Source organism: Rhinatrema bivittatum, chromosome 4 (genome assembly GCF_901001135.1).
Source record: "Rhinatrema bivittatum chromosome 4, aRhiBiv1.1, whole genome shotgun sequence".
NCBI classification, from domain to species: Eukaryota; Metazoa; Chordata; class Amphibia; order Gymnophiona; family Rhinatrematidae; genus Rhinatrema; species Rhinatrema bivittatum.
In genome coordinates, this window is record NC_042618.1 from 252,584,317 (window position 1) to 252,610,095 (window position 25,779).

Here is a 25,779-nt window from a genome sequence, read left to right on the forward strand (position 1 = left end):
TTACAATTAATATTATTTAATTATAAATTTATAATATGACTTTCAAACTTTCAGGGAACAGTCAAATCACAACTTCTATATTTCCTCCGCCAGCGTGCTAACTAATAAATAGCTTCGGTTTAGGCAGCAGGCTGTCTCAGCATAGCAAAACTGGTGTCTGTGAAAATGTAAATTAATCTGTCACAGGGTCCCCAACTACACGTGGAACTCTCGTGCTGCCAGTAATTGTTCCTTCCTCCCTCTGACTTCCCTATGGAGATTTCCTTGGCCGGAACCCTGTGTGATGTCACTTCCTGTCCCCCCGCCAGACCCGTGCTGTCCCAAAGAAAATAGCAGGAGAGTTGCTGCAGTTGCTAGCATCTTCCCAAGGATTTTTCTGCTCTTATTTTTCCTCTGGAGTCTTATATTCGTTTTAAACTAGTGGCAGGCTTTGTCTCTCATTTGTACTGCTTGTCTCCCCTCCTCCTGCTGCCTCTACTTTTTGGCAGCTGGCTGTATAGCCTTTCTTTACTCTCTCTTTTAACTTCTCTCTGTTTCTCACACTTCCGGAGGTACTCATAGCATGAGAAGAGAGAGAAATATCCCAGCCAGGGTGGGAGGCTGCCCTTCTCTCAGCTTCAGCCTGTCTCTTTACAATTGTAGCGTTTTTTCTTCCCCTCTTTTTTTTAAAACAACGGACCTTCCTCTGAACAGTAACAAAACTCCGATGCAAGCTGTTCCCAGGTAACTAACTCCAGCACCAGACACAGAGGATAGATCTCCACGGGCTCCCTTATTACCAGTGTGAGTATTTTTCACTTATTTGTACCTGTCTTGTGCTAGTCGATAGAGCCTTTTAAAAATACAGTACCCTGCTTCTGAAAAGTAAGTTAAAATATGAATATTTTTATTTGGCCTACTCCTCCATAAAAGAAATTGGGAGCAGCTCAGCCGAGGGTTGGTGCTATACAGTCATTATGGTTTGGGGGCAGAAGCGCAGGTGCAGCCTGTGCACCTGTGACTGACTGAGTTCACAGCTGACTCAAGCCAACAACCCATCAAAGGGGCCCATATAATAAGTTGCGCAGAAGCTGCCACGGGTTTATGCGCGCATGTTTGTTTGTGCGGTTTCCCATGCAAAGCCCTATACGGGGATGTAATAAGGGTTTTGTGAGCTGGAAAATGAGTATGAACGCGCTTACAAACCCACGTTTTTTCCTGCGCAAATGCATGCTAATGCGGGAGCCGCACTAATGCTAGTAAGGGTTTTTTTAATGTGGGTTTTTTACCACCATGGTCAGGGCACGAGTTAAGTGTCAATGCCGACTCGGGGGCCTATGTCGCCGACTGAGCATCCTGAAAACCACCACAAAGTGCCTATCTCGGTGTCCGAGTGGCCAGCTTAGCTAGGCGCTTTTCTATGTGTCAGAACGGCCAGTTTAGGTAGGTGCTGAGCATCTAGCTCAGTGTCCGAGCAGCCAGATACACTGCCAGAAGAGCGCCTGAGCAGCAAGATTTAGCTAGGTGCCTTTCTGGGCTCCCAATCGGATAGTTCCCTGTACTTACCCGGATCAGTCCAGAATGCTGGGTTTTGCCTCCCTTCCAGCAGATGGAGAAGAGAAACCTGTAGAGCACCCCTTCTTAACCTGGTGTGCTACCTGCATCTCCCCAGTATTTCTCTGTCTCCAGCAGATGGAGGTGGTATAAAACGTGTGCTCTGCACTTTTGGTTGAGGTGTAGACAGTTCTCTTTAAAAAAAAAAACAACAAAAAAAAACAAAACAGATCAAGCAGTGAAGAAGCTGCAGCCTCCCAGGGGGTCGGCAGATCTCAGTGGGACTATCTCCCCTGGTTGCAGATAGGAGCTGGGGTTGGTGATCCTGCGAGGCTCCTTTGATGGTAAGGCGGAAGGGGGATTACTGGTAGTCCGGTCCCTCCCCCCTCCTCAATCCTGGTAGATTTTAAAAAAAAAAAGGGACTTTTTTTTTTTTTTTTTTTTTTTTACTACTTCTGGTTTCCGGCTGTCACTCGATTGGGTTTTTTTTAAGGACAGATCGGGAGTCTTAGGGCAAGGTGCTTTCCTGCGGGAGCGCTGGGGTTGCAGGGTGCACATTTCTGCAGGTTGCTGCTGCGGCTCACACGCCATTTTCTGTGCTCCCCCCCCCCCCCGCAGCTATGCTGCGACCGTCCAGATGTACGACCTGCGGGGAGTCCCATTTGCGGCTCTCCCACTCAGACCTGTGTATTATGTGCCTTCCCGGCGAGGAAGGCACTTCTAGGTTGCTGCCTCGTCCTCGCAAAAGGCAGGCTATTTTGGGGGATCGGGCCAATCCGTTCCCGCTAAGCACGGGAACAGTGGCTATTTTGAATACTTTTGCTGACGCAGAGGCGAGAGCCTTGGGGGGAGGGGATCTCCCTCCCACTCTTTCTCCTGTCCCCAGAGCCCTGAGGACCAGTAGGAGCGCTCCGGGGGGCCTCTGATGTAGATCTTGATCCCCTGCCGTCGGGGGGGGGGCGGGGCCTGAAGCCTTTTCACTGGACTTTGTGTAATTGAATCACAAAGCTTTTTTAGCCACTCAGGCTTATCCAACGGGGGTTTCAGTGCAGGGGGTGTCCCGAGGGGCCCCCAAGCAAGGTCCCTAGGAGTCAGGAGGCCCAGGGCTCTTTGCGGGTTAAAAAGCTGTGCAATTCTTCCCTTCCGGGGGTGGGTGCCCCAGTCCCCAACGCTGATGGCACTGGTCCAGTCAAGCCCTTGATTCCTACACTCCTCTCAGGAGGGGATCCGGAGGACGACTCCAACAAGGCGTCCCCCTTGGAGGGTGATGATCCGAAAGTGGTTCGCCTTTTTCATAAGGAGGAATTGGATCCACTTATACTGTGGGTCCTGGCGGAACTCGGGGTGGACCTTCCTCACGAAGTTCTGCCCCAGGATTCGGTAGACCCGGTCCTCGCGGGACTGCAGGGTCCATCTAGGACTTTTCCTCTTCACCCCATGCTCCAGCAGTTAATGACGAGAGTGGGACGTCCCTGAGGCAGGCCTCAAAATGGGGCGAGCGATGGAACTATTGTATCCGTTGCCTGAAGAGGTCTTAGAGCTCCTGCGGTTTCCCAAAGTGGATGCCTCTGTATCGGCAGTCACTAAAAAGACTACCATACCAGTGGCTGGAGCAGCGGCCCTGAAGGACCTTCAGGTTAGAAAGCTGGAGGTTCTACTGAAGAGAATTTTTGAGGTTTCCGCCCTGGGTATTCAGGTGGCTGTGTACTGTAGCTTTATGCTCCGAGCGAGCTTACGATGGATCCAACAGTTAACTTCTCTAGCTCCCGCCTCCAGAAGCAGTGGCATATGGCACAGGCGCCTTATATGACCTCCTACGGACTTCCTCTAGGACGATGGCGACCGCAGTCTTGGCCAGGAGACTCCTCTGGTTACGCAATTGGGCTGCTGATGCTTCTTCTAAGGCCCAGTTGAGCTCTTTGCCTTTCAAGGATAAATTCCTATTTGGAGAGGATTTGGAGCGACTGATCAAGTTGCTGGGCAAAAACAAGGTTCACCGGCTGCCGGAGGACAAGCCCAGACCCTCCTGGGGATTTTTGGCATTTTGTACCCGTTTTCAGGGCCAAAGGAGGTTCCGACAGAGTAGGGCACCAGTGACGACTCAGAGACAGCCCCAGGCCAGAGCTCAGCCTTTGTCTCATTTATTTCATGGCCGACGGCCCGCCAGAGAGGGGGGGTTGGGTCCGCGCAGCAGAGCTCCAAGTCCACTCAATGACATACGGTCGGCCCATTCCTCGGTTCCCCGAGTGGGAGGGCGGCTTTCCAGTTTTTTCGAGGAATTGGTCAAGATAACCTCCGACCAATGGGTTCTCGAGGTGATAAGACATGGTTATGCGTTGGAATTTGCTCGGCCCATCCGAGACCTCTTTCTAGTCTCCCCTTGCGGATCCCACTCAAAGGGACGCACGGTGCAACAGACTCTCGACCGGCTCTTGGTTTTGGGGGCCATTGTTCCAGTCCCTCTGGCGGAGTGTGCAAGGGGGCGCTATTCCATTTATTTCATCGTCCCCAAGGAGGAGGGGTCTTTTCGGCCGATTCTTGTCTTAAAGAAGGTGAACAAAGCTCTCAAGATTCCATGATTCCGGATGGAGACCTTGCGCTCCGTCATAGCGGGGGTCCGCAGTGGCGAGTTCTTGGCTTCCCTGGATTTGACCGAAGCGTATCTGCACATAGCCATTCGCAGAGATGATCAGAGGTTCCTTCGATTCAAGATCCTCGGCAACCACGTTCGGTTTGGCGACGGCACCTCGCACTTTCACCAAGGTCATGGTAGTAGCTGCAGCAGCCTTTCGGAAAGAGGGAGTGCTAGTCCACCTGTATCTGGACGACTGGCTCATTCGGGCGAAGTCGAAAGTGCTGTGCGAGGCAGCGATCAGAAGGGTTTTGGGTCTCCTGGAGTCTCTAGGATGGGTGGTCAATCAGGCAAAGAGCAATCTTCATCAGTCCCAGGTTCTGGATTTCTTAGGAGCCCGCTTCGATACCCGGGTGGGGAAGGTATTCATCCAAGCGGATCGGATCTCTAAATTGACGCAACAAATCCGCCACCTGTTGTCTGTTCCTCTGCCCAAGGTTTGGGATTACTTGCAGGTCCTTGGTTCTATGGCATCCGCTCTGGAGTTGGTCCTTTGGGTGTTGGCTCATATGAGACCATTACAGAGAGCGTTGCTTTCTCGTTGGGATCTGAAGTCGGAGGAGTTCCAAATCCCGTTACCACTCAGAGTCCACCAGATCCAGTCTTGGATGGTGGCTGATCCCAGAGCATCTGAATTGCGGAGTGGACCTCTAGGTCCCACAGTGGGTGGTAGTCACCACGGATGCCAGCCTCTCCGGTTGGGGTGCTGTTTGCCAATCCCGGGCAGTCCAAGGTCTCTGGATGCCGGAGGAGAGCCGGTGGTCCATCAATCGCCTAGAGACGAGAGCAGTTCGTTTAGCGCTGCAGCTGTTTCTCTCAATGGTGTACAGTCGGGCGGTGCGGGTACTGCCTGACAATGCAACAACAGTGGCTTACATCAACCATCAGGGAGGCACCAAAAGCCAGCCGGTAGCCACGGAAGCGGAGCAGCTCATGGAATGGGCGGAGAAGCATCTTGCCATTCTGGCAGCATCACACATTGCGGGCACAGACAAAGTACAAGCGGATTACTTGAGTTGACAATGCATCGATCCCGGAGAGTGGGAACTCTCCGAAGCGATGGCCCTCCTCATTCACAGGTGGGGAGTTCCTCATCTGGATCTGATGGCAACGCAAAGGAATGCCAAGGCTCCTCGCTTCTTCAGGAGCAGAAGGGGTAGATGCGTTGGTTCTTCCGTGGCCGGGCGTGGTACTCCTTTCTGCCGTGGTTTCTCGTGGGAAAGATTGCAGACCTAGCCAGTCTCGCAGTGGACGGTCCCCTGAGGTTGGGTCATCTTACTCATCTTCTTCGTCAAGGCCCTATGGGGTAGATTTTCAAACCGCGCAAATTGGCGTACTTTTGCTGGCGCATCAGGCGCAAGCAAAAGTACGCGGGATTTTAGTAGATACGCACGTAGCCGCTAAAATCCTGGATCGGCGCGCGCAAGGCTATCGATTCTGTATAGCCGGCGCGCGCCGAGCCGCGCAGCCTACCCCCATTCCCTCCGAGGCCGCTCCGAAATCGGAGCGGCCTCGGAGGGAACTTTCTTTTGCCTTCCCCTCCCTTCCCCTACCTAACCCACCCCCCCCTTACCTTTGTCGGGGGATTTACGCCTCCCGGAGGGAGACGTAAATCCCCGCGCGCCAGCGGGCCGCTAGCGCGCAGGGACGCGACCTGGAGGCGGGTACGGAGGGCGCGGCCACGCCCCCGGACCGCCCCGGGCCGTACCCACGCCCCCGGGCCCGCCCCCAAAATGCTGCCGACACGCCCCCAAAACGCCGCGCCGACCGGGCCCGCCCCCCGACACGCCCCCTCACCAAACCCCGGGACTTACGCGAGTCCCGGGGTCTGCGCGCACCGGCGAGCAGGGCTCTGAAAATCCGCCCCTATATTTTTTGACCAGGCAGATCGCTTTTGTCTAGCGGCCTGGCTTTTGAAAGGCATCAGCTGAGAAAGAAGGGGTATCAGGAGGATGTCATTTCTACCCTTCTCAAAGCACGCAAACCTACCTCGTTGACGTATGTTAGGGTGTGGAAGGTGTTTGAAGTATGGTGCAAGGAGCAGGTTCAATGTTACAATTCTTATGTTGGTTTTTTGCTTGATAGGCAATTTTTTGCCACTTTCCTACATGTTTCTTGCTTTAATGATTTATACTGAGGAGATGCAGGTAGCACACCAGGTTAAGAGGGGGTGTTCTACAGGTTTTTCTCTGTCTCCCATCTGCTGGAAGGGAGGCAAAACCCAGCAGTCTGGACTGATCCGTGGTACTACAGGAACGAAAATGATCAGGTAAGAACTAATTTTCCTGTTTTTTCTGCCATGAACAGAGCACAAGCGGCTTGATAAGCGCCTAGCTCAGTGCCCAAATGGCAAGATTAGTTAGGCGCCTTTCCGGGCATCCGATCATGCAGATTTGCGAGCAACTAAGTGCCTAGCTCGGCGCCCAAATGGTAAAGTAAGCTAGGCGCCAAGGTAGGCGCTTCCCTGAGCGGACAGATACACAGCCAGAAGAGTGGTAAGATTGTTGTGAATTATCACCCATGAAAATATGTCCTGTTTTCTGCAGCACAGTTGATTGAAATATTAAAAATACTTTCCAGGGTCATACTTTTTGCACTTAATAGGGAGACCCTTTCGCTCGCTCACTCGGTTTTATGTGCGGGTTATTGGCGAGGGTTTTGAGCGAGGTTGCGGCTGCTTATTACATAGCCTTGTACCACGCTTAGGTATGTGCATTTTTCTGTACGTACATGGATTTCTGCGTGCAAATCATTTGCATAATTAATTTTTTTACATCCCGCAGAAGCGGCAGCTTCAGCCACTTGCAGTGATCAAAACGTGTGCACATAATGAGCGCCTGTTTTGCTGCGGGTCTTATTACATCGGCCCCTAAATGAGCTAATTTTTAAGTAAATAAAAAATAAACTGCCTCTTAAGAATTGAGGGGGCCTAGTTACCAATCAACAGTAATGACTAGGCTCAGATTTCCCACTCAGTCAAGTAGGCAGCTGCTCGAGATGCATCCTCTTTCTCACAAGCACTTCTCAGCTTGAACAGTGGCTGTCCCATCGGACCCATCCCTTAATGATGCAGGGGCTCATGAGTTGGCAACATCTGGAGTACTGTAAAAATAGAATTGCTTCTGCATCTTTAAGGGGGGGAAGGCAGCAGATGCAACAGGATACTATGGCACAGGTTGAACAACAGGGGTTACGCAGATGTAGAAGAGGTGCTTGTTTCATCATGATACATCTTTGGAGGGGGACTGCTGCATCTTTCTAAAGTGAAACCTTTGCTCTTGCATCCTCAGACAGGGCCCCCACATCTCCATTCCTGTGCTTTAGGGCACCTAAAATAAGTTTAAGCATAAATTTGAAAATGATGCATATTTTTCTTTCAATACTTAGCACATGGAATCCACTGCAGATGTCCAGGTGAAAGGAATATTTGAATGTAAGCTTTGCAGGTTAACTGCACCATACAGCTATTATGGACAGAAGCCCCCAAACACTCACTCAATTTTGTAAGTATAATGTTTTACACTTTGTATTTAAAACAGTAAAATATTGAGATTATATAGGGCTGTCAATAAACACAAGGCAACATTTTGCAACAAACCACATACATGTACAATAAATCACTACCAGAACAAGTTTAAATTCTGCATAGATATTTGAGGTCACAGGGAAATAGTGATTTGCTCAGTCACAGTGAGGGTCAGTAAGAGAAGCTGGACTTAATCTCATCAGGTTTCCAACCTGTTATTTTAGCCATTAGGAAATTCCTTTTTTCACATGCCCCCGAAGTCAGCCAGATTTGGGAGCCCTAAAGACTTGTTGCTCAGCTCCCTAAGATGAATATTAATCAGGTTTACTAAAGCAAGCACAGTTGTATGATGACACTTCTGAAAATGTAATGGTCTGACCTTTTTTTGATGTAGTGTAAGGCCTCTAACTGGCAGGAAACTGGTATCCAATGCTGGTACAAGGGGGTCAATCCACACTAGGCAGTGACGCTATTGTGATGTCATATCTCACGCATCCGGCACCCTAAGCGACCACCTAGTACACCTAATAGTCCTGCTGATACCATAAATATTACAGTCATGACTGGTGCCAAGAGGGCTCCATCTCATGGGTTTCCCCCAGCTTCTTTGCGATTTAACTAAAACATTCCCTGTACGCACCAGGATCAGTCCAGACAGTGGGGTTATCTCCCCCTTCCAGCAGATGGAGTCAGATATAAGGAAGCATCCTTCAAAGTTCTAAGGAGTGCACCCTCTACTAATCCTCAGTATTCTCTTGACTCCAGCAGATGACAGTGGTGGCTTTCGTTCCCCACTGAGATGACTAGAAAGCTATTTTATGAATTTTCTCTGTTTTCCTCAGCTTTCCTTTCTTTTGGATGGATCAAGTCTAATAAAAAAAAAAAATCTTTTGAATTTCTGAGGGAATTATTTGGAGAGCTTTCCTGTAACCTCAGCTCATGTTTTAGTGGGAGCATTCTGTAGATTACAGGCAGTACTATTTGCAGCTCTCCCCACCCCTACCATCTCTGTTGTCGGGGTAAGTTTGTTTTTATTTCCTTTTGACAGGTTATTTCCTCTCTCCGGGGTGCAAGTCGGTGGTGCCGACCTCTCCCTCTGTGGCTGCTATCCGACCCACTGCCCCTGAGATGCCGTTTTCCTCGGGGTAGCCGGCACAGAGAGTCGTTATTCCTCTGCCTCTATCTGTGGGTCACTGAGAGATAGAGAGAGAGCAGGACTGAAGCAGAGGCTATTACCCACTTTTTACAGCCATGAACCTGGTGAGCGTGAGGAAGAACAGGCTGAAGCAGAGGTTTTTCCCACTTCCCACAGCTTTAAACCCTGCCTGTTTCTCACGTTAAAATCAGCTGGTTCTCTCTTGGCTCCGTCGGGGATCCCCATGCCTCATTCGTCCAGGTGCTGCGCTTGTGGAGAGCCCGGGTCGAGGCTCTCCCACGAGCGGATTTGCACAGCTTGCCTCCCTAGTGGGGAGGGACCCTCTCAACCGCCGGGCCGCTCTGGTTCTCATCTTCTGGCGCTCCTCGACACTCAGGGGCCAGCCCCGATCCCACTGACCGCGAGAACGGCTGCCATTTTGTCTCCAGATTCAGCTGCTCCGGCGCTAACAGGAGAAGAGCAGGACGCTCCTTTTTCATCTCAGCCACTGGTTTTGACACCGTTCCACCTCTGGAGCCTTTTCCTCCATCAGGGGATCTTCCCACTCTTCCTCCATCGGGGGTCACCTCCGTTTTCCACGGATTTTGTTCTCCTGCTTCACAATGCTTACCTGGCCAGGGTGGGCCAGCACCAGGAATTTCTGGCGGGTTCTTCTCCTTCTAAGGTACCCAGAATGGCTGATTTCACTGAGGTCTTGGGGAGTGCACAAGGGTTAGTGGTCCCGGGACCAGGGGTACCTCAGATTACCTCAAGCGCTCCGAGGGTCCATTTGGTACACCCCTCTGCAGGGGGGTCTGTTCCTCAGCAGGACCCGGATCCGGATGAACCTTCAACTACGGCTCAATTGGAAGGGGATGATCCTAGAGTCCTGTGGATCTTCCAGAGGGATGAGCTGGACCCCCTCATTCCACATATCCAACAAGAATTGGACATTGAGGCCCCTCAGGACCCACCTGAGCCTAATCCACCAGTGAAGAAAGGGGACCCCCTTCTGGCTGGTCTACGTCCGCCGTGTAGGTCCTTTCCTTCCCATCCCACGTTCCTTCAACTGTTATCCAGGGAATGGGATTCTCCGGAGACCTCTCTCAAGGTCGGCAGAGCCATGGATAAGCTATATCCTCTCCCGGATGATTTCCTGGAGCTTCTTAAGGTTCCCAAAGTAGATTCTGCAGTCTCAGCGGTGACGAAAAGAACTACCATTCCAGTAACGGGTGGTGCAGCCTTGCAAGATCTTCAAGATAGAAAGCTGGAAGTTTATCTTAAGTTTTTTCGATGTGTCCGCCCTGGGGGTCCGAGCGGCCATTTGTAGTTCCTTGCTCAGCGTGCAGGCCTCCACTGGCTTCAACAGCTGCTCAGCTCCCAGGAGTTGCCTCCTGAGGAAGCCCTTCAGGCAGACCATCTGGAGGCCGCCATAGCATATGGAGCAGAAGCTCTATATGACATTCTGAGAGTATTGGCCAGATCTATGGTTTCTGCAGTCTCGGCTAGACGCCTCCTCTGGCTTCGCAACTGGTCGGCGGATTCTTCTTCCAAGTCGCAGCTGGGATCTCTACCCTTCAAGGGCAAGCTACTATTTGGGGAGGATCTGGAACAGATTATCAAGTCCCTCGGAGAGAATAAGGTACACAAACTGCCAGAGGATCGCCCTCATTCTTCTAGGTAGTTTAATTCCACTAGAAGCCGATTCAGGAGTCAACGTCGTTTCCACCAGGCAAGGACTGCAGCTCCTTGTCAGCCGTCTTTTCGTGCCTGAAGACAGCTCCGCTCTGGTCCAGCCCAGGGGACGTCCTCCAAGTCTTCACAATGAAGCTATGCCGGCCCACTCCCCGATCCCCAGGATAGGGGGATGTCTCTCCCTTTTCTACGAGGAGTGGGTCAACATCACGTCAGATCAGTGGGTCCTGGATATTCTAAGGCACGGCTATGCGTTAGAATTTGCTTGGCCGCTAAGAGACAGGTTCCTCTTCTCTCCATGTGGCCCAGTCCAGAAACAACTCATAGTCAGGCAGACACTCGACAGGCTTCTGGCTCTCGGAGCGATTCGTCAGGTCCCCCCCCTGGAAGTAGGCCGGGGACATTATTCAGTATACTTCGTAGTCCCCAAGAAGGAAGGTTCCTTCAGCCCGATCTTGGATCTCAAGATGGGTCAACAGGGTCCTCAAGATTCCCCACTTTCGGATGGAAACCTTGCGCTCCGTGATAGCGGCGGTACACTCTGGAGAATTTTTGGCCTCCCTGGATCTGACGGAAGCTTATCTACACATTCCCATCCTCCAAGTGCATCAGCGTTTTCTGCGATTCAAGATTCTGGGACAGCATTTCCAGTTCCAGGCTCTACCCTTTGGTCTTGCGACCGCTCCTTGAACCTTCACGAAGGTGATGATAGTAGTAGCCGCCGCTCTCTGGAGGGAGGGAGTCTTGGTGCACCCATATCTGGATGACTGGCTCATTCAGCAAAGTCCTCAGCCCAGTGCCATCGGGCGGTCGACAAGGTGTTGATGCTTCTTCACTCCCTCGGTTGGATGGTCAACTTTGCCAAGAGCAGACTTTCTCCATCTCAGTCTCTGGACTTCCTGGGGGCGCATTTCAACACAGCGCTGGGCAAGGTGTCTCTGTCCCCGGACAGGGCTCATACACTCATAACCCAAATACAGCGATTCGTCGGTCTCTCGTTTCCAACGGCATGGGATCACCTCCAGGTCTTGGGATCCATGGCTTCCACCATCGATCTGGTCCCCTGGACGTTTGCACATATGCGTCCCCTACAGTGCGCCTTGCTCTCCCGCTGGAAGCCGGTGTCTCGGGACTTCCAAGCTATCCTTCCTCTCCCGCAGGGAGCCAAGGACAGTCTCTCGTGGTAGTTCAACCTGTCTCATCTTCTCCAGGGTGTTCTTTGGACATCCTGAAATGGGTAATCGTCACGACGGACGCAAATCTCTCTGGCTGGGGAGTGGTGTGTCGGATGAATTCTGCGTAAGGGAAGTGGATGCCGTCCCAAGCAACTTGGCCGATCAATCGCTTGGAGACCAGAGCAGTGCGTCTGGCATTGAAACGCTTCCTACCTCTCGTCCATCGTCGCGCAGTCCGAATACTCTCAGACATTGCGACCACTGTGGCCTACATCAATCGCCAAGGGGGCACGAGGAGCTGGCATGGCTCTCGGGAGACAGACAGGTTGATGGTGTGGGTGGAGACTCACCTCTCCCGCCTAGTGGCTTCCCACATCGCAGGCGTAGACAACGTTCAAGCCGACTTTCTCAGTTGTCAACATCTAGATCCCGGAGAGTGGGAACTCTCAGAGGAGGCGGTGAATCTCCTGTTCCACAGATGGGGGATCCCCCATTTGGACCTCATGGCAACCTCCCGGAATGCCAAGGCAGCTCGGTTCTTCAGTCGCAGAAGAGAGCACGGTGTAGAGGGAGTGGATGCCTTAGTCCTCCCCTGGCCCCGTCACGTTCTCCTCTACGTGTTTCCCCTTTGGCCTCTGGTGGGCAAGGTGCTCCGGAGAATAGAGTCCCACCAGGGCCCGGTAATTCTTGTGGTGCCAGAATGGCCCCGTCGCCCTTGGTTTGCAGACTTGATCAACCTCGCAGTGGACGGACCTCTTCGTCTGAGTCACCTTCCACGCTTGCTGGGTCAGGGTCCGGTATCTTTTGCCCAGGCTGATCGCTTCTGTCTTGCGGCCTGGCTTTTGAGAGGCGCCGGCTGAGACGGCGTGGATACCCAGAGGCCGTTATCTCGACTCTCTTCAAGGCTAGAAAGTCGTCTGCGTCTATCTCCTATATCAGGGTATGGAATGTTTTTGAGAACTGGTGTGCCTCCATACCTGTGTCGCCAAGGATCTGAGCCACCGAGGTGGTCCGATCTTTTCTTCAACAAGGACTGGACAAGGGTCTGGCCTACAACTCGCTGAGAGTGCAAGTCTTTGCCCTAGGCTCTCTACTTTATCAACGAGAGGGAACTTCCCTTTCCTCTCACTCGGATATCATCCGATTCCTCAGTGGGGTGAAGCACGTGAAACCCCCGGTCCACTTTCTTTATCCTTCGTGGAGTCTCAATCTCGTTCTCCGAATCTTGGTCGGGTCACCCTTTGAACCCATGCGTTCCGCGACCCTCAAGGATATCACTCAAGACGGTTTTCCTGGTAGCTATCTGTTCTGCTCGCAGAATCTCTGAGCTTCAAGCACTCTCTTGCAGAGAGCCCTATCTTCGTTTTACGGATTTGGGAGTTTCCTTGCGCACTGTGCCTGCTTTTCTGCCCAAGGTGGTTTCCGAGTTCCACTTGAATCAGACGGTAGAGCTTTCATCCTTCACAGCGGACGCATTGGTGGATCTACGCAAGCTAGATGTCAAGCATATCCTCATTCGCTATCTGGAAGTCACTAATAATTTTCGCTTGTCGGACCATCTTTTTGTTCTCTGGCATGGTCCGAAGAAGGGGGCCAAGGCGTCAAACTACCATTGCTTGCTGGCTGAAGGAGGCGATCTTGGTGGCCTACATTGGAGCGGGTAGACAACCTCCGGCGGGTGTCAAGGCCCATTCTGTTCAAGCTCAGGCTGCTTCCTGGGCGGAGATGCAATCTGTCTCGTTACAGGAGATTTGTCGAGCGGCAACTTGGAAATCGTTACATACCTTTGCTAGTCATTATCGTCTACACATGCAGTCACCTACTTTTGGCTCCTTTGGTTCTAGGGTCATTCGAGCAGGGCTTTCCGGGGCCCACACTACGTAGGGAAGCTTTGGTACATCCCACTGTCTGGACTGATCCTGGTACGTACAGGGAAAAGAAAATTATTATTCCTTACCTGCTAATTTTCGTTCCTGTAGTACAAAGGATCAGTCCAGACGCCCTCCCTGACTGTTTATTGGGTTTGGGATTGCCTCTCTGCTCAAATTGTTCTTCAGTGCCTTTTTTCCTTTGGCTGGTTAATGGTTCATTCCGCAAGTTTATTTGACACTGTTTTGTGCCCATTACACACTGTTATTTGTTACTTAATTCTATTGTTCTTGATCCATCCTGGTTTTCCTCTTTGCTTTGATTACTAATCCTCAGTATGAAGTATGAGGGTGCACTACCTTATAAGGATATCAATACTCAAAAAAAATGATCCAGATAGTGCCAGACACTTATGTAATCAACAAAAATATCAAAAGTCTAGCTGGAATTATAAATAGATTGTATATGTTTGAACTGGGGAAACCTCATAAAGCGCCAATTTTAGGCTATATGGATATGCCTAATGACTACTTGTAAGACTCTAGCTCGAACTTCGTGGTTGTTAGAGAAAAGTTGTAATCATTGGTAACCCCAGAATATACAAGTTGCTCAGTCCATAATTCTGATGGCTAACTTGATAGTCCAGTGCAAATCAGCTGTGATGGTATACAAAATCAAATGTTATACCAATCAAGACTCACAGTTGCGACGCCAAGATGTTGTATACAAAACTTCATGCGATAAGTATTGTGATCCCGACAGTGCAGTGTTTCGAGTAAATCCTCTTCATCAGGGAGTAACTCTTAAGCATGGAATATACCTGTATGTCTCAGCTGTGAAAATGTACCTGGAACGATATTCAAAATTATACAATCTTTGTCATGATGTAAAATTACCTCTATGCATAGAATGGCATCATGTGGATAATCGAAGACTCACTCATTGGGTGATGGCAAAATTTGCTCCTTCACTTGAGTGCTGTGCTAACGCTGAAAATGTAGCGATGATTATTTCTTCTTGGTCAGAGTGCTTTTTCCTCTCTCAGGCTAACATCGTATGAAATGTCACAACTTCAAGTTAGATATTCACTTCGAGAGTTTATTGTGGGCAAATTTTTCATTTCATACGATGTTACAGGGGCTACCGCTGCCATTGGTCGACCCCAGTGACATAGTGAGGGCAAAGGGCTGTCGGTGCCATTTTGACTACTGGCAGCCGACAGCCCAAGTCCAGGAGATCGCTCCCGGACTGCTCCTGGACCCCCGCTGGACCACCAGGGACTTTTGGCAGGTCTTGAGGGGCGTCAGGCGGGTGGGGGATTTTGTTAGATTTTTACTTTTTTATTAAAGATTTGTCTTCGAGCCAGATGCAGCCATCAAAAGAGCCATAGGTTCCTGACCCCTGCCATAGTGATGATTCCTTGTGGGCTGTGCTCCCTAGTTGTGGCCAGGACTAAGTCTAGGGGTAGACAGGTCAGGTCTGATTAATTCTTCCCTGGTAAATACAACTCCTTTTGGGCCTGGTAGAGACTGCAGCTGGGAGGGCAGAACCTATTTGGTTTTGTCAAAGGAGAAAATCACAATTCACCAAGTCACATCCTTTTTGCCCAAAGTAGTTTTGGATTTCTATCTCAAGCAAGCCATTTCATTGCTTTCGTTTAGTCTGTTGGAGTGCTTGGGACCGAACAGACATCTACACTTCTTAGATGTGCAAAGGTACTGCTAGGTTATCTAAAAGTTACAAATTTGTTCAGGAATTCAGATTATTTGTTCTGTTTGGTGGTCATTGAAAGGGAGAAGTGGCAGCTAAGACCTCCATTGCACAGTGGATTAAGGAGATGATCACCTCAGCATACATTGGAAATGCTAAGCATACCAGAATGTTTTTGAGCTCGCTTTATGAGTGCACAGGCCTTGTCCTGGGTGCAGTGCAGACTAGACTCTCCACGGGAGATGTGTAAGGCAGCAACATGGGCCTCAATGCACTCATTCATCAAACATTACAGGTTAGATCTACAAGCTAAAGAGGACACAGTTTTTGGGGCAGGAGTCCTTAAGGCTGTCCTGGTTTCTCCCTGCCTGAGTTACACACAGCTTGTGTACATCCCATGCATCTGGACTGGTCTAGCAGGATAATAAGGAACGTGAAATTTAAGTGTATCTGTTATTTTCCTTTCCTTGAGTCCTGATAGACCAATCCAAAACCCACCCAGAAGCCATGGTGTGGCATTTTTAGAACTTAAGAGACAGAAAAAAAAGGAGGCTTTCTAGATATGTACTTAATAGAATAGAGAGTGACTACAGTTTAATTTGAAACAATATTCTGGAGAGGGAGACATAGGAGGGACTGTTTAGTTCTCTATTGAGGAAGATATAAAATTAACATTTTACTTTTCTTGGGGGGGGGGTATACATTCCTTATGCATTTTTAGCTTGGCCAAGAGCCTACTGCCACTCTCCTGCTACACTAGACTATATAGATGATGATGATATCGGTATAAAATGTATTTTCTGCCTTCATCTTCTTGTGGGCAAGCATAAACTCAAATCTGGACAGGTGTCAGGGCTCAAAGAAAGGAAATTAACAGGTATCATCTTTCATCCCATCTCTAGTTATGATGATAGTACAATGTAAACCGGGGTGAAGGCTTTCGCTAAACCTCGGTATATAAAAGCTCTAAATAAATAAATCTTGAATTTGCCTTAGTTGATTACTTTGTGGTTATGGAAGAATTCTTCAGGGAATGATTCAGACTTGGTCTGTGACAGCACATATTTCCCCTGTGGAATGGATTTATGCTTTTTCCTGCAGGGAAATCCTCTCTGTACCAGGTATTGGGCAGCTTGCAATGTTTCATGTAGACCTTCCGTGATCCGGATCCTAAGTTTACAGCAGCACCACCCTACCACCACCATTACCACACACAATTAGAAAGAATTTCCCCTTGCGGCACACATTTTGCTTGTTTCTACAACATGTCTCATTATGAGAGTGATTTTCCCAGAACGTGTTTCTCTGCACGCTGAGGTAAGCTAAATATTTGTATAAGGTCACAGTTTATTACAGCATGGAATTCTTTTTTCACAGCCTTCTAGAAGAGTGCTATGTCATGAAGGATCCTTTCACCCCGAACAAGGACAAATTCCTCATACTTGGCTCCCAGTGCAGTTTGTGTAAGACATTGGTCTGCGTAGGGCCGGTAAGGAACAAGAACTTCCTCAAGGCAGTATTCCCACTAAACTGTACATGTGCACACAGGTCATGAACCCTGGGCACAAGAAATCCCGATGATATTGACATACTAGTTTGTAGCACAAACATTTTAACTCAGCTTATACAAAGTTGCACAAAAGACACTTTATGTGCATGCAGCCTTTTGGAAATAAGAGGGAATATTGCTTCTGGATTTTTAACAGTTTTTACTTATTTTATTTATATTCTGCCTTTCAGGCACTTCAGAGTTCCAGACACAAATACCTACCGGGGCTCCTCCCACCTTAAAAATGTATTTGGGTAGAAGGACACATCCTGTGGGGGTTGTAAAATGTAATATTCCTGTTTTTAAGTTATGAGGTGCATGCTAGCCGTGAGAACCCTTCTACAGTTCAGTAGGAGGCACATTGGATTCTATTTTCAGAATCAGTCCTGCATCTGAGGAGAGAGGGAGAAAGAGTTTGATGTATGCTGACTGCTCCATTCCTCCAGACTTGAGCTGTACAGAAGCCCTACTGAAGCTGAATATCTTGAATACAGTTCCATTGCTTCTGGTAGGACAGTGTTTGCTGGGGAAAGCCAGCACTATAACATGAGCTTCCCACTTAGTGCCAGATTTATGATTTTGATGCCCATAGGCAGGACTGGAGGGTGAGAGCAAGGGCAGTCCCTCAGAGGTTGAAAAGCAAGGGGGGGGGGGGAGTGTGTGTGTTTCATCCCTGGAGATCTGAAAGTAGAGGAGGGAATATCGGAACAGAATGGCATGGCCCTAAAGTAAGTGGGACCAGTGGTATTCTAAAGGGGGGGGTTGTAGTCTGCCCCCCCCCGGTGACAGCCGTGAAGGGACGCCATCGATAGGAAGGTTGGCTGCTCATGGCAGAAGAAGGCACCGGTGGGCCGTGAGCAGAGCCCATTCTGCTCACTGCTGAAGATGGAGGCCCCAATGGGCCGCGGCAGAGGAGCAGTGAACAACTAACATTGACACGGCCTGTGCCTGTGTGTGAGTGTGTGCGCGCAGAATGACAGGCACAGGAGGGTGTGTGAATTGGAGCCTGTGTGCTTGAGTGAGGGGGTGTGTGTTAGCTAGAGATTTTGTGAGGGTGTGTGCGAGGGAGCCCGTGTGGATGAGTGAGTAAGAGAGCCTAAGTGTAGGCATGTATGAGTGTGCAAGAGGGAGAAGGAGCCTTTGTGAGTGTGTTGGCCAGAGAGATGGAGCCTATGTGAAGGGGGAGGGGTGTGTGCAGGAAAGAGGAAGCCTGTGTGAAGGGGTGGGTGTGTGTGTGTGTGTGAAGCACCACAAATAGAGGGACCCTGTGTGCAGGGGTGTGTGTGCAAGAGACAGAGGGAGCCTGTGTGAGGGAGAGGGGAACCGAAGATCACGGGGGGGGGGGGAGGGGATGGAGGGGTGCCAAAGGAAGTATCCACCCCAGATGCCAAATACTTTAGGTACGCCACTGAGTGGGACAAGGCTCCCCCCTTTGGCCCAGATATTTGGCACCTTCAAAATTTAGTACCATAGGCCTTTGCCTCTTTCTAAATCCAGGCCTGTTCCCACTCTATGCGCTTCTGTTTTAAAAGGTTTGAAGCTGTCATTGAAGAATTTTCAGTTCATTTTAGAATTGGCCAAAAAATGAATCTGCTTCAAATGACTTTTTAATGAACAGGGAGCAGCAACAGGAGCAGAAAAGAGGATTAGCACTGTTTAATGAGTGACTTGCAGTATGGGAGTCAATATTCAAAAGATGCAGTTAAAAATCAGCTTTTACGACATAAACTAACTACTTCAAAATTCCTCAAATGTTTGTCTAAAATTTGTGTGCACAAAATTGCTGTGAGGACTATAGTCAATGGCATTTATCTGGATAACTTTTGATATCCAAATAATTTATTTGGCATGCTCTGATATTTGATGTTAGTTGAATAAATTATGTCTAACTGAAGATGTGACAAACAGCAGGATTAAAGTCATGACTTTAGTCTTAACCGGCTGTAGCAATTCCCATTAAAAAATTAATAATAAGCGAGCCTACTGGCCCGAACCTCCACTCAAGTGAAACAAATATTGGTGCTGTCATCCAAGCTCTCTCGCCTCAAGACCCTAAAATAGAAATTGTTATGGGCCTATAGGTTAAAATAAATTCAACCCCCCCCCCCCCCCAAAACCCTTACTCAAAAATATTGTCCAGCTCCCGGCATGTCCAGCATTGCTCTGACAGGAACACTGGTAACTTTTATGCTTTGAATATACCTGGTTAAGGTTAAATTAAAGTTAACCAGGTACACATACTTGTATAACTTGGAAATCTAACTGGTGACATTTAAATACAGCCAATTACATCTCAGTTATCTGGGTAGATATACTCAGATAACTTTATTTGAGGGTGTTCAGCAGGACATCTATCCCATTGAATATCCCGGCTAACTTTAAACGGATAAGTTTTCCCATGTAAGTTTTTTTGGTTTTTTTTTGTTTTGTTTTTTTAATTGAGTTCTCTGTGCACAGATTTAGCTGGACAAAGGAGGAGCTAGATTGGGGTGGGGTTTTCAGATTTAGTCAGTGTTCTATTCACTGCTGAGTGGCTAAATTTGTCTCCCTAAGTGCAGTGCATAAATGGCTGTCTTCAATCTAATCACACAAGTTCCCTGTACGTACCAGGATCAGTCCAGACTGCTGGGTTATGCCTCCTCCAGCAGATGGAGTCAGAGAAAAGCTGAAAAGCACCCCCTAGATATACTGGTGTGTCACCTGCGATCCCTCAGTATTTCTCTTACTCCAGCAGATTGAGAGGCATAACCTGCAGTCCTGATCCTATTCTGATTATCCATTATTTGTACAGGTTTCGCTGTCTTGTAGGACCTTTGACTAGACCAATTTTCTTTCTCTTTTTAAAAAAAAAAAAAAGAGAACTTTTTGACTTTAATTCTGTTCAGTTTTGTTTGTGGCGCTGACTGAGTGGGGGTTTTTCCTTAGGGCAGGCTTGGCAGGGCAATGCCCTAACGCCAGGTACCCGGAGTGCTCATATCCTCGGAGGCCTGGGGAGTATTTACCGGTGGGCTGGTTACTCTCCCCAATCTATTCCAGGGATGTGTTTTCCCCTGAAGGGGGCTTGTAATGTAGTATTCAGCGTGGTTTGATTGGTCAGCCAGATTATGTCTAACAGGGCTTTTTTAAAAAAAAAAAAATTTATAATAATAAAGCACAGCCCTTGTTCAGCCCCAGCCTGCCTGAATCTGCCCCGGGGCTCCGGAGGGAGTGGAATTTATCACCTGGTCCGACACAGGGCTGCTTTTTGCCTTCTGCCATTTTTTCGTGCACTTTTGTGGTCAGGCCCGCCTTTGATATGCCGTGGGCTTCTGCCTGCGGGGAGTCGGGGGCTCGGCTCTCTCGGGAGGGTCTCTGCTCCCGCTGTCTCCCCGGGGGCGAGGGACCCTCTTGACGGCTGGTAGGTGCCCACGGCTCTCCTATATAGCGGCCCCGTGAGCCGTGAAGAATTCTGTCGGCTCTGGGGCAGAAGTCTGCCCCGCCTCCACGGGACGAGGGAGCGGCGGCCATTTTGACCGTACCGAGTTCAGACGCGCAGGCAGCGTCTGAGGGAGAGGAGGACCACCTGCCTTAAGTCCTCAGCATTTTGGCGATTTTGGTGCAAATTTGGACCCTCCCTCCTCCCAACCAGCTCCGGGGGGGGGGGGGGGGGCCCTTAAAGCGGCCACATCCGTTTTCTTCAAAGTTTGTTCTTTTGATGCACAAAGCTTATTTAGAGGCTGAAATAGATTGGGAGGACTCCCCTGCCCTCTCCCCTAAGCATCCCAGGCCTGGGCTGGATCAGGGGAGGACAGGGGTCCATCTCCTGCGCCCGGCAGAGGAATCTGATTTATCTGTGGGTCCCTCACATGACACTGGTGGCCTGGATAAGGGTGGCAGTGGGGACGCTTATGTTCAGGTGGGAAGGGGATGATCCCCAGATACTTCGTTTGTTCAGTAAGGATGAACTAGACCCCTCGATTCCACATGTGCTGCGGGAATTGGAAATTCCGGCTCCACAGCCTGAAATGGATTCCTCTCCTGGGGATTCTGTGTTAGCAGGGCTTAGGAGCCACTGCAGACTTTTCCTTTCCACCCTAAGTTGTTTCAGATTGTTTCCCGGGAATGGGATTTTCCAGAGGCTTCATTATGAGTCAGCAGGGCTATGGAGAAGCTATATCCCTTGCTGAGCGATTCCTTAAACCTTCTAAAGCTTCCCAAGGTAGATTCGGCGGTCACGGCCATAATTAAGCATACTACCATTCCTGTGACTGGCGGAACGGCGCTTAAGGATCTTCAGGATCGGAAGCTGGAGGTTTTGTTGAAGCGCATCTTTGAGGTTTCTGCGCTCGATGTCCGGGCCGCGGTCTGTGTAGCAGTCTCATGCAGAGGGCCACTCTCCGTTGGATTCAACAGATGCTTACGGCCCAGGAACTTCCCCCGGAGGAGGCAGAACAGACTAACCGCATGGAATTGGCGGTTGCCTACACAGCAGAAGCCCTATATTATCTTTTGCGGACTTCTGCACGCACAATGTCATCGGCGGTTTCTGCAAGGTGGCTTTTGTGGCTCCTTAATTGGTCGGCGGATGCCTCCTCCAAATCCCGGTTGGGTTCCTTTCCCTTCAAAGGAAAATTGCTTTTTGGGGAGGAACTGGAACAGCTTAAGGATTTGGGGACAACAAAGTTTAAGCTTCCCGAGGACAAGCCTAGACAGTTTCGCCCATCCGACACGTTTAGGGGCCGGTTCCGGGATCAGTGACGATTTTGGGCAGGAAGAGGTTCTTCCTTCACACAGAGACAGTCGGCATCTCTGTCGCAGGCGTGGACTCATTCCTTTCAAGGCAGAAGACCTCAACGTTTGGGGGCCCCTCATAGTTTCACGCCCAACAAGACTTCACAATGAAGGGGTGCTGGCCCATTCCTCCATTCCACAAATTGGAGGGAGGTTGTCCCTCTTTCGGGAGGAATGGGTCAAGATCACATCGGACCAGTGGGTTATCAATATTATAAGTCACGTTTACGCTTTGGATTTTGCTCGGCTGCTCCGCGATTTATTTCTGGTGTCGCTTTGCGGTCCCCTGGCCAAGCAACAGGTCATTGCTCAGACGCTCTCTCGGTTGAGAGAGCTGGGAGCCGTGGTTCCAGTCCCGTCGGCCGAGTGCAGGACTGGTCATTACTCCATTTACTTTGTGGTTCCCAAGCAGGAAGGCGCATTTCATCCGATTCTGGACCTGAAGCAGGTCAACAGAGCATTGCACGTTCCACGCTTTCGGATGAAAACGTTGCGGCCAGTCATTGCGGCCATCCACAAAGGCAAGTTTTTGGCCTCTTTAGACCTAATGGAGGCTTATCTGCACATAAGCATTCAAGCGCACCATCAAAGGTTCCTCCGGTTCATGGTCCTGGGACAGCACTACCAGTTCTGCGCCCTACCTTTTGGGGTGGCGAGGTTCCCAGCGTATTCACCAAAGTGATGGTGGTAGTTGCAGCTTCCCTACGGCGCTAAGGGATTTTAGTTCATCCTTATCTGGACGATTAGCTGATCCAGGCAAAGTCGGAGGCTCTTTGCAAGATAGCGGTGCAGTCTGTGTTGGACAGACTGCGGTCCTTGGGCTGGATAGTCAATTTCGACAAGCTGTCCCAGAGATTGGAGTTTTTGGGAGCCCTCTTCGACACTTGGGCGGGCAAGGTGTCCTACCCCGCCAAAAGATGGACAACTTAAATGTATCACGTTCGGTGCCTTTTGGCTCTCCCTTTGCCCACGGCGTGGGATTATTTACAGATTATTGGGCATATGGCTTCTACACTGGCATTGGTCCCATGGGCCTTTGCTCATAAGTGACCTTTACAAAGGGCATTGCTTTCCCGTTGGGACCCAAAGTCCGAGGACTATCAGCTGCAATTACCGCTATTGGAGCTGGCCAGGACCAGTCTCACTTGGTGGTTGGTACCGGCACATCATCTTCAAGGGGTGGAGTTGGAACCTTCACCTTGGATCATCGTTATGACGGATGCCAGTCTGACAGGTTGGGGAGCAGTCTGTCAGTCCCAGGTTGATGCAGGGGCGATGGTCACTTCATCAAGCCAAATGGTCGATCAGTTGGCTGGAAACCAGAGTGTTTCGCCTGGCCCTCCGTCACTTTCTTCCCTTGATTCATTGCCGAGCAGTACGGGTTTGTCCAACAATGCGACAATGGTGGCGTATATCAACCAGCAAGGAGGTACAAGAAGTCTCCCAGTGGCTTCCGAGGCGGACTTGTTGATGGCCTGGGCGGAGCATCATCTAAGCAGTCTTGTGGCTTCCCACATCACAGGAGTGGACAAAGTCCAGGTGGATTTTCTCAGTTGGCAGCGCCTGGACCCAGGAGAGTGGGAACTGTTGTCCGAAGCGATGCAGCTCATAACTTGCCGCTGGGGGACCCCACGCTTGGATTTGATGGCGATTCGGATCAATGCCAAGGCGGCTCGCTTCTTCAGTTGCAGAAGAGAGCACGGCTTGGAAGGGGTAGATGCTCTGGTGCTTCCGTGGCCTCCAGACATTCTCCTTTATGTATTTTCCCCCTTGGCCACTGGTGGGGAAAGTTCTACGACGCATAGAATCCCACCGGGGTCTGGTTGTCCTAGTGGCTCCGGAGTGGCCGAGGAGACCGTGGTTCGCGGATCTCGTCAACCTGGTGGTGGAAGGTCCCTTGCGTCTGGGGCACATCCCGAATCTTCTGCGGCAGGGTCCCGTATTTTTCGATCAAGCGGATCGCTTTTGTCTAGCGGCTTGGCTTATGAAAGGAGGCAACTGAGAAAGAAGGGTTATCCAGAAGCCGTAATTTCCACGCTTCTTAGGGCCCGCAAGACCTCCACTTCCCTTGCCTATGTTAGGGTCTGGAAGGTTTTTGACTCTTTGTGCAGTGGGTTGAATGTGACCCCACGACGGGCCTCTATAGTACATATTCTAGCCTTTTTACAAGAGGGCTTGAGACAGGGCCTGGCCTATAATTCTCTTCGAGTACAGGTGGCGGCCTTGGGCTGTCTGCGTGGTAAGATTGAAGGTTCTTCTATTGTAAGTCACCCGGATGTGGTTTGTTTTCTACACAGTGCTTTAAGCTCCAGGATGTGGTTTGTTTTCTACACAGTGGTTTTCTACACAGTGCTTTAAGCTCCAGGATGTGGTTTGTTTTCTACACAGTGCTTTAAGCTCCAGGACGGACAAAGCACTCGCACTCCGGTGCGAGTGCTTTGTCCGTCCTGGAGCTTAAATTTGGTTCTTCGTGGTCTCTGCGCCTCGCCGTTTGAGCCCATCAAGCGCACCACCTTGAAGGATTTAACTCTCAAAACAGCTTTTCTCGTGGCTATTTGTGCGGCGCGTCATGTCTCCGAAGTATAGGCGTTATTGTGCCGGGAACCATTTTTGCATATTACAGACTTGGGAGTGTCCATGAGGACGGTACCCTCCTTCTTGCCTAAGGTGGTCTCTGCTTTCCATGTCAATCTGTCAATAGACCTTCCATCCTTTTCAGAGGAGGATACCCATTCTGCTCACGGTTGAGACTTGCGGCGATTGGATGTCTGGCGGACCCTTTTGCAGTATTTGGAAGTCACTAATGAGTTCCGGCGGTCGGATCATCTTTTTGTCTTGTGGAATGGTCCAAAGAAGGGACATATGGCGTCTAAGGCTACCATTGCTCGCTGGTTGAAGGATGCTATTGCTTCCACATATATATGTCACGGACGCCCTGTCCCTGATGGTCTCAAGGCTCACTCCCTCTGCTCTCAGGCAGCATCTTGGGTGGAAAGCCAATGTGTTTTGCCTCAGGAAATTTGCAGAGCGGCTACTTGGAAGTCATTGCACACGTTTGCTAGGCATTATAGGTTGGATGTTCGAGATCCGGCTGTAGAGTCCTTTGGCAGCAGTGTGCTTCAAGTGAGATTCTTTGGGTCCCACCCCATTTAAGGCGGCTCGGGTACATCCCAGCAGTCTGGACTGATCCTGGAACGTACAGGGAAAGGAAAATTAGTTTTACCTGATAATTTTTGTTCCTGTAGTACCACGGATCAGTCCAGACGCCCACCCAAGAAGGTATATTACAGGAGAGTCCGCTCGTCTTTGTGTCATATTTCTGTTTTCTATTCACAGATGTTGTCAACATGTTACTGGTTTTTAAAAAAAAGAGAAATGGTTTTTCTAGTATTTTTGCTCTAGTCATTGGTTCTTATATATTAAAAAAACAAACATACTCAAGATGAGATATGTTTCGTTCTGCTTTGATATTGATTATACTGAGGGATTGCAGGTGGCACACCAGTATATCTAGGGGGTGTTTTTCAGCTTTTCTCTGACTCCATCTGCTGGAGGGGAGGCATAACCCAGAAGTCTGGACTGATCCTTGGTACTACAGGAACAAAAATTATCAGGTAAGAAACTAATTTTCCTTTTTGTGTGGTTTAGATTTAATTGGATGTTCAGCTCAGCTTTAACCAGTTAGTTGCAGCTGAATATCGGGACTAAGTGCACTGGGTAACTTCACTATTCTGTGACTCTGAATATCTAGCTCTTGAAGAATATTCAGAGGCTCAAACTATATCAGCGCCTAGACCCATACAAGTAAGTGTAAAGGCGCAAACAGTTTTGTTATTCTTTAGACTAGTCAGTTGGGTTTTCAGGGTATCCGAATTGAATATGCATGCAAATCTTATGCATATTCATTAGAGATATCCAGAAAATACGATTAACTAAGGGTAGGAGGGTGGCCCCAAGGACTGGTTTGAGCACTCCTGATCTAGAAGGCAAGGGCAAGAAGCTTAACTTTAAAATAAATCTGCTTGAAATTTTTAATATTGGATCCTCTACCTTACTACCAGTTATTGGATTGTAATAATCAGATTGCGTATGATCTACATTACCATGCAACACAATCCTGACTGTAGCTGGGAAAAATAAGTACTGAAGAAAGTACAGAATACAGCAGGTGGGTGCAAGCGAAGT

The 25,779-nt window shown here is 49.5% G+C and overlaps 1 protein-coding gene across 1 annotated transcript in view; it reads left to right on the forward strand.

Moving 5' to 3' along the window:
• The first annotated feature begins 223 nt into the window (after positions 1 to 223).
• Positions 224 to 25,779, forward strand: part of CDPF1 (cysteine rich DPF motif domain containing 1) — a 28,036-nt gene continuing 2,480 nt past the window's right edge. The window contains exons 1-3 of the mRNA XM_029600042.1: positions 224 to 783; positions 7,553 to 7,668; positions 16,653 to 16,764. Coding sequence (XP_029455902.1) covers positions 7,556 to 7,668; positions 16,653 to 16,764 — 225 coding nt within the window. The 5' untranslated portion in view covers positions 224 to 783; positions 7,553 to 7,555. The remainder of the gene's footprint in view (positions 784 to 7,552; positions 7,669 to 16,652; positions 16,765 to 25,779) is intronic.